The 8,986-nt window shown below is 49.7% G+C and overlaps 1 protein-coding gene across 2 annotated transcripts in view; it reads right to left on the bottom strand.

Annotated features, from left to right (window-relative positions):
• Positions 1-3,044: 3,044 nt before the first annotated feature.
• The window catches only part of Sh3pxd2b (SH3 and PX domains 2B), an 83,002-nt gene continuing 77,060 nt past the window's right edge, over positions 3,045-8,986 (bottom strand). For both annotated transcript variants that reach the window (XM_013125936.3, XM_005086998.4), the window contains one exon: positions 3,045-8,915. In XM_013125936.3, the coding sequence (XP_012981390.1) occupies positions 7,383-8,915 (1,533 nt within the window). In that variant the 3' untranslated portion in view covers positions 3,045-7,382. The remainder of the gene's footprint in view (positions 8,916-8,986) is intronic.

The following is an 8,986-nucleotide window of genomic DNA, read 5'->3' as shown; positions in this document are numbered from 1 at the left end:
ATCAGCATATGGAATCACCATTGACCCAATAATTCTAAGTGAAAGCAAAGACCTCAGCAGGTATTTGCCCACTTTTAAAAATAAAACTTCAGAGCTGGGCAGTGGTGGCTCACGCCTATAGTCCTAGCACTCAGGAAGCAGAGGCAGGCAGATCTCTGTGAGTTTGAGGCCAGCCTGGTCTACAGGGCAAGTTCCAGGACTGCCAGGGCTACACAGAGAAACTGTCTCAGAAAACAAAAACAAAATTATTATTGTTGCATGTGCATGTGTGCTCATTTGTGTGCCATAGTGCCCATGGGAATGTCAGAGGACAATTTTGGTTCTCTCCCTCCACTTTCTGTGGGTTCCAGGGACTGAACTCATGAGGTCACCTCACCAGGCTTTTATGTCAAGCTCCTTTACCTGCTGAGCCATATTACCAGTTTGTTTTATAAAGACTTATTTTGTTTTAAAATATGTATATTTGTGTGTGTCTGTGTAGGTCTCAATGGAGGCCAGGGTCATGAGAGTCTGTAGTTACAGGGATTATGAGCTGCCCAACGTGGTTGCTGGGAACTGACCTCGGATCCTCCGCAAGAACAATACACACTTTTTACTGCTGAGCCATCTCTCCAGCTCCCCTTTGTTTGAGAAAGGGTTTCACCCAAGCCAGCCTGGAGCTCACTGGCAATCACCCTGCCTCAGCTGCCTCAGCCTCCCGCACGCTGGGATGACAGGTGTGAGTCATGTACCTGGCTTCACACTAGGTTCCACAGCAGCATTATTCACAATGGCCGAAAGTCAGAAGCAACCCATGTGCTCACTGATAAACGGTTAAAGAAGGTGGGAACCGACACATAAAGTGTTATTATTCAGTCCTAAAAAGGAAAGGAATTCTGATGTTTACTACAGCCAGACAGACCATGAGGACACCGTTAAGTGAAATAAGCCAGTCATAAAAGGATGACTGCATGATTCTAATTATGTGAGGTACCCAGAGAGTCAGTACTCGGAGACAGAAGGTAGAATGGGAGTTAGGACCCTGGGAAGGGAAGAAGAGAGAACTGTATTAATGGGTATGGAATTTCCGTTGCATAAACAAGTTCTGTGGACAGATGCTGATGGTTGTGTTAACAATGCACATTGATGCCACTGAGCTGCACTGGAACCAACCAACATGGTAAATTTTTTAAAAAAAGTTTTTATTTACTTATTTTGTGTGTGTGCATGCGCATGTGTGTGTGATGTGTATATGTTTATGTGTGTGTGTGTGTGTGTGTGTGTGTGTGCGCGCGCGCGCGCGCGCGCGCTGTGCATGTCTTTATATGGGTCCATGCTTAAGCCAGGGTGCATGGATGGAGGTCAGAGGAAAACTTGCATTTGCATTACTCAGATCTTTACCATGTGGGTCTAGCCTGGAACTCAGGTCACTGGGCTTGCTGTAAGCACCTTTACCCACTGAGCTATGTCCTTTTCAAAGTGGTCATGCTGCCTTAATTGATGTTCTCTAGATAGGCCTAATAACGTTTTGCTTTATTTAGTTATTTGTATTTTTGTTTTTACATCCCAACCAAAGTTTCCTCTCCCGCCCCTCATCCCAGTTCCTCGCCCCTAACTCCCGGCCACACCCACTCCTCCTCCACTGTTTCTCTTCAGATACAGGCAGGTATCCCATGGACAGCAGCCAGCACAGCATATCAAGTTGCAGTGAGAGTAGGTACCTCCTCTTCTATTAAGGCTGGACAAGGCAATCTGGTGCAACATGGTAAATTACACATTACTGCGTAATGTGCCACTGTAAACACAAGGAAGGGACTATAGCAAGTGTGCGCTCACAGCAGCCTGAGTGCAGCCCAGTCCAGCTCTCCAGGATCACTAGGTCCCTACCCACTCTCAAGGCAAGTGCTTTGAAGCCTCTAGAACCTTCTCTGAGGAACTTCTACAGGGCTCTCCAAGTGAGCATTTGGAGGGTTCTGGGAAAAATCCGTGAATCTGTTGGTTTTTTCTAAATAGAAGCCCTGACTCCTGACCTTGTCCATATTGCTCTGTGGGGGCAGGACATGGGCATGAAGGCTGGTGGCTTCAGATAGGGACACAGGTGCTACAGTATACTATGACATTGTAAATGATTAACACAGGCCCTGCAGCAGCAGAGTTTGTTCTGTGTGGCATTTTAAAATGTCTCACGAACAACAAGACTCTCATCAAATACATCTTGGAAACACTGGGCTAAGTTCCATCAGGCATTTGAAACCCCTTTCTCCTTATCTTCCATTGCCAGTGTATCTATGTGCCCAGAGAACATGGAAGGGTCCTCATGAAAGTTTAACCAAATAAAACTGGCCACAGTACACTTTCTGGGATCATGATGAGATGTAGGAATTCCATAAACACACTTTGGTATACTTATATTTTATGAAAAATAAGATGGGAGGGTCATAAACACTAAGCCAGAGGGTGGCAAATGTTCTCGGGTTTTCTCGAGACTTTGCCTTGGTTCTGCCTTTGAGAAATTAATAAATACCTTTTGTGAACAGAGAACCTGGGTGTCGTGTACCCAACGATGGCTACCTGCCTGTACTCCTACTCACCAGAAAGCAGTGCCAGCAGGAGCAAGTCACCCGGGACCTGCGACGTTTCCAATCTTTAGGTACAACTAAGATACCTTGCAAATATAAGGTGGCTTTCCCTTGTGTTTTTATGTTTGCTTGTTTTGTTTTTGAGACAGGGTTTCTTTGTGTATTCCTGGCTGTCCTGGAACTTGCTTTGTAGACCAGACTGGCCTTGAATTCACAGAAATATGCATTCCTCTGCCTCCCAAGAGCTGGGATTAAAGGTATGTACCACCACCACCAGGCTGTTTTTTGTTTTGTTTTGTCTTTGACATTAATTTTAAAAGACTGAAGGTGTGCCAAGGCCCAGGGAAGAGACACTACTGCTTCTGGGTAAGGCCCAGATATCTTGCATTCATTTCTGTTCTTCAGATGCAAAGACCTCAGGTGCAGATACGAGAGCATTAAGCCATGCATTTCCTTCAGCCAAATGAAACCCACAAGCACTCCACCTTTACAATGAAGCTTGAAACCAGTCAAGCATTTTTTTTATTGTAAAAAAGAAAAAGTCTAATGGTATACAGTCTCTACATGCTACAGCTAGGTGTGCACCCCCTGCCCCCTCACATTAAACACTCACAGGAAACAAAAGCCAACCCCAGGATCTGTCAGTCAACCTAGAGGGTGTGAGAAGGGCTGAGAACCCAGGGGTCCCCAGCACCACTGGTGGGCAGACACACACAATGGGCCATGCTGCTCAGAGCCCACTGTTCCTAGAGGGATGTCAGAAGCAACCTAGCTCCTCGGTGGTCCCAAAACAGGAACTGTGTATGGCTAAGGTGACCATGGTTTATCACATTCCCCCTGTAAGAGAGGCGCTACTAATAATTACAGGGCACAAAGGCATTGCAGGCATAATACGGATACCTCCATTGCATTAGAATTGCTTATTGCTGTAGTAAGCCTGCTGGGGCACCTTTGCTCCTAAAAGCATAGAAGTGAGACTGAAGGCCACTGGCGATGGCACCAGGTCTGGTCTTTTGAAGGATGAAAGCCCTCATTCTGACTGGCTTACTGTGGAGAAGATGGAGGTGAGAAGGAAGATGGAACACTCACATATAAGGGGCTTGGTACCTCAACTAGATAGCACCGGAGACCAGGCATCACTTGCCAGAGCAGGGAGGCCTGGTCTGTGGGAAGTCTGTTCAGAAGGCGGTCCATGAGCAGGTAAGGAGTATGAACCATTGTCTTGACTCTGTAGCTCTGCTTGGGGTCAGGTCAGTCCAGCTGCTAGAACCCTAGCAAGTTAGGAGCTATTCTTCCAAGCAAAGGCAAGGCTTCAGGCCCTGATGAAAATTCATTTCCTACCCATTCAGTCCACACCCCTCTGACTTCAGGGAATCTTTGGTCTGTGGTAGGATATGGCTGTCTGTAGTATACAGAAAAGCCCTGGACAGTTTAGCCAGCCAGTGAAAGGGCTAAGATTGCCACACTATTCAGAGAAATGGCAAGGCTTCCTAAGGTGCTGACTATGTCAGCACTGAAGAGCTCAATGGGAGGACAGGAACTAAGCCATTAATGGTCTTGTTTATGTGATGCTGGGATGGAGCCAGAGCCCCATGGGAGGCTTTGAGAGGGTTGAGACAGTTTCTTCCTCCCATTCAGAACACATCTTTGGTGATAACACTGGACTGTTCTTCTTAAGTCTTGGGGAGATCTGGCACCTATCCTTTTCCGAGGCACACAAGTCCCCTGCTTTCCACATACTACCCAAGTCCCCAGTGGGTTCAAAACAGTTTAAGGTCAAGAAACTGTGCCATAGAAATCTACTCTATGGAGAAACCTGGTAGCAGAGGCTAAAAAATGCCTGTGAATGCCTGGTATGGCTCTAGCCATTTCCTGACAGACTAGGAAGTAGTTGGAGCTCAAACCTCCCCTGGCCTCTGTCTGGGGCCATGAATGGTCAAGAGTGACTCTAGCCAGAAAATATAAGCAAAGTCTCATTTTATCAACTGGCCTCCAGAGGTCAGGACACTACACTTGCTCCCAGGCTGAAACAACACATCCAGAGAGCAGGGCCATTTGGCCCATGACCAATGTTTGGCCAGGGGGTTGTGGGGAAAACACCTAAATTCAGAAACTGGGTCATCCGACTGCCTGCAAGGACTATACACATTTCTCTGCCGGTGGCCAATATCTGGACAAGGCTGGATGTGCCATCACTCTCCACGCCTTAACTTTCTCATTCATTACATATTGGGGCTGATCTTTGTCATCTCACAGGGATGATGTGAAGATTAGTTAAGGGGGTGGTGGCAGGTTTGTATCGGTGATCTGATTTGTGACTGGCCCAGGCATTGCTTCCATGGTCTTGGAAGTTTTCCAAGGCAGGGATAGAGGAGAGTCTGGCGTAGGCTCCATCACAGAGGACTGGCCACAGTCCTGGATGTTGAAAAGCTAAGTCCCAGGCAAGGGAAGCTGGGTGAGTCGCTGGCTCTGCGGATTCACTCACTTCCAGTTGACCAAAGCAATGATGACCATAGTGGCAGATGGAGTTTGCCATGGAATCTTCAGGCTGTGCATGTGACCCAAGAAAAGGACAGTGAACAAGAATGCACCTTGTACACCTACACTTCACATCAGCACAAGCAGAGGGCAAAAGGCAAATTCTAGTACCTGTTGCAAAGTAGGGACTTGCAAACTACTTGAAAAGTTTACAGAGAGCCAAATGCAAACAAGACAAAAAAATAACAACAAAAAAACCTTTGCTTCTTCAAAGACCTATAAAACAGCTTCATGAAAGCTATTCAAGTGAAGGTGTCAAAACTCAAACAAAACAAAACAAAAGCTATGAGGCTTCCTGCACAGTGGGAGTGTGTGTAGCCTTGAAGAAATGCTAAGACTCTCTCAGCCTTCCCTCTCTCTAACTACCGCTTTCTCCTGAGGCCTTGGGCACAGACTAAGCAGGATTGTCCCTCAGGAGGTGTCTCATTCCCTGGCCCAGTACTCTGGGGGTGGAGCTGAGCAGAAGGTGAGAGTCGTGGTGCCACCATGGGTTAGAGGAAAGCAACCTGAGCCAGGGGGGCACAGAGAGGGGGCTGGGAAAGGGTGGGTGTGCAGAAGAGATCTGTTGCACAAAATCTTTGGCACTGCAGGTAAGATGCAAACATCTTGGGAAAGGGCCTTTGTGGTTCCCAAAGCACAGGTTAAAAAAATAAAAAAGGTGAGAGAGAGAGAGAGAGAGAGAGAGAGAGAGAGAGAGAGAGAGAGAGAGAGAGAGAGAGAGAGAGAGAGATATTGAGATTGATTTCTAGGGTGGGTGTAGAGCAGGACAGGGTGGTATCTTCTGCAGGGTCTTTGGGATGGGATAGGGTTCTTGCCCTCTCAATCCCACCCCTCTTTTACAGGAAGTCTGTTCATAGGTATAAGTTGCTCTGGGCTAGGGGCTAGAAATCTGAGTCCTGATTTTAGCCCTGCAATAGCTAAGCAGACATCCTGAGTCCTCAGTTAAGTCAATTAGTCAAAATAGGGAAGGGCTGCCCTGGGCTTCTCCTAGGGAGAAGCACACTAAAAAGCAAACTGCTCTACAGGAAGCCACACCTGCTGGGGGCAAGTCTTGGCTACTTCAGGGTCTTGGCTACTGATGCTCTGCTGAGTTTGTCACCGACCCAGCAGCTGGTCCTTAGCTACCACAGCACCCTTCAAATCACCATGGGACACTGCGTCAGTTTTCTGTATTCCCCTTCTGCACAGGGAACCAACCTACAAGCTCTGTGGCAACTACTAAGGATCCAGGGCATGCCCTGCCCTGGAGAAGCAGCTACAAGTCTAGGGCACTCACTACTGTCCCCTTACCCAGTCAACTCCTATCTCTTCTCTCACTGGCTTGTTCTTTCTGGAAGAAGAATATGGGTGTTGGAATCAGGCAGGTCTGGACTCGAACTTCCTCCCTCTTCTTCCTAGCTGGTGTGTCCTGTAGAGCCTGAGCTTCCTCATTTAGAAAATGAGTGGGGGCTGGCTGAAGGTTTGGATATGAAGGCAAAAGACTAAGGGCAGTTCGGCACCTACCAGGCAAAGAAGTACCCACAGGCTGAGTGCCTTGTGAAGGGTCCTTATTTAAACAAACTTGGGAACTGTTTTAGGGACTGGAGAGGAACTGTAATTTGAAAGCCCTGGATGGACCAGAGGCAGCAGCAGTGAAGTGAAGCATGCTTCTTGAGGACTGATCACAGTCCAAGGCAGACAGACAGGAGGCAGGATGACCAAGCGACTCTCCAGGACCTCTTCAGGGCAGCTGCATCTGGTCAGGACTAAGAAACAGAAAGCCCAGAAGCTGATTCCCTCAGGACACAGTTCTCCCAGGTACCAGGCATTCTGGGAACAGTGAACAAAGCCACTACTGGGCTTCTATAAACATGGAGAAGTTAGATCGAGTTGTCACAAGCTGTGTGGGCTGTCCCTCTATGTCACATCTGAGCACTGAGGTGCAGTCCCGAAGCTTTCCAGGTGACAGCTCTCAGTTCTGAGAGTGTCACTGTCCTGCTCCTGGGTGACAATACCACTGACTAGGAGAATAGATGCTACTACAGAGGGATGCTGACGTGTTTTCTACCTAGCAAAGGCTGTGACTATCGAGCCTTCTGGGGATGCCACAATAGGAGACTCAGACCCCAGGTGGCAGGACATCTCTGCACCAAGCATTCCCCACCCAGGGAGGGAAGAAGACACAGCGACCCCAACGGCCTCCTTCCTTGAAACTATGTGGAGACTGATAAATTAAGATGCGTATTAAATACACGGGAGAGGCTCGCAGGGAGAGCGGGGGGGGGGCCTCTGGGCCGGGTGGGGAAGCTAAGGTTTCTTCCGGAGGTAGTTGGAAGGAATCCAGCCTTCCCAGGAAGGAGCCCCGCTAAGGACCTGGCAGAACCACCAGCCACTGCTGCTCTTCTCCCGAACTTCAAACACTGTCCCTTCCTGGAAGCTGCTGGTGTCTTCATCTCCTTCAAAGTTGGCCACGGCCACATACAGTGAGTCCTTTGGGCTATCGGCACTGAGGAAGGAGGCTGCTTTCCCTCTGTTTTCTCCCGCCTTGCCAGCTATGTGGGGCCCGCCTTTGCCTCGCACATCATCTTGGCTGGAGTTGGAGAGGAAGGGTTTGGCTTTCGGAGGGACAAGGAGAGCCCGGCCTGGAGCAGGGGCAGCCCTGCTTTCGTTGGATTCACGCTGTGGCCCTCTGACCTCTGGGAGGGGCCTGCACGACAACGGTGATGAGGAGGTTTTCTTGGGGGGTGGGGGTCTCCGAGGTGGGACCACAGGTCTTTGCTGGGTGGCTTCTTGGACAGGCATAGGCAAATTCTTGGGCCCAGGGTCTGTGGTCTTGGCTGGCCTGGGAGGGGCTCTGCAGGGTGACTCCTTTGGACTCAGGCCGTCCTGTCTGGCAGACCTGTCCTGACCACGGCCGGGTCCCTCTGCTGGAAGGAAGCTTCGGCTGGGGGCTGTGTCATGGCCCCCAGCAGCATGGTGGCTCTCTCCATCCAATAAGGCTTTTTCCTGGGACTTGGCAGGTCTGAGTTTGCTCCTGAGGTTATGTATGTCCACTTGATCTTCGTTCTGAGCTGGCTCTGGCTTGGGGGAAGGAGTTGGCTTGGGCCTAACCTGAGGTCTAGACTTCAAGAATGGATTCTGAGGAGTGGCCTCCACCTTCTCTTCGGGCAGCTCAGCTTTGGACCTGGAGATGGGACGGAGGTTGGGCTTCTTCACTTCCTTGGCCAGCACCTTGTGGCCACACTCTAGACCCATGTCGTTTTTTAGCAGGAACACCTTGCCTTTGTCAGGTTTGGGCTCTGGCTTCCTACTGTCCCGGACTGGTGGGGCATGCTTGGCTGGAATCATTGGCAAAATCATGCCAGGAGGCTTGGGAGAGGAGCCCCTGAGTGGCTCCATCTTCTGTCTCTCCCTCTCCAGCAGCTCCTCTTCGGACTTGATGATGGACTCTTTGCGTGGAGGGAGGCTGGGCTTCTCCTCCTGTGTGGGGTCTGAGATCTCCTCATAGCCTGCTGATGCAGACAGGTCTGAAGATGCCTTTCTTGGGGCCTCCTTTCCTCCTTTCCAGTCTTTGGACCACAGCATCCCAGAGTCCACAGCACCATGTGGTGCCTCAGGCAGGGGTCTGGAGGGCCCCACTGCTTCTGGACCCAGATTGTTCTCCACTGCAGCTGCATCCCCAAGCCGGAGCTGAGTCATCTCATGAGGCAGGGGAGCCAGGAAGTTGGGCCTTGAGGCGCTGCTGGTCTTCTTGTACTTGTCAATGAAGGTTGCGGGGGCCCATCCCTCCTTATCTTCCATCTGAATGTACCACCAACCACTTAAGCTCTTCTCGATCACCTAGGAGGGGGGCAGGAAAAGCACTTAGTAGGTCTGATACCATACCCCAGGCAGGGTCCACAACCTATGAA

This window comes from Mesocricetus auratus, unplaced genomic scaffold (assembly GCF_017639785.1).
Source record: "Mesocricetus auratus isolate SY011 unplaced genomic scaffold, BCM_Maur_2.0 Super-Scaffold_100007, whole genome shotgun sequence".
NCBI lineage: Eukaryota > Metazoa > Chordata > Mammalia > Rodentia > Cricetidae > Mesocricetus > Mesocricetus auratus.
The sequence above is the reverse complement of the archived record's forward strand: the minus strand, read 5'-3'. Positions and strand labels throughout refer to the sequence as shown.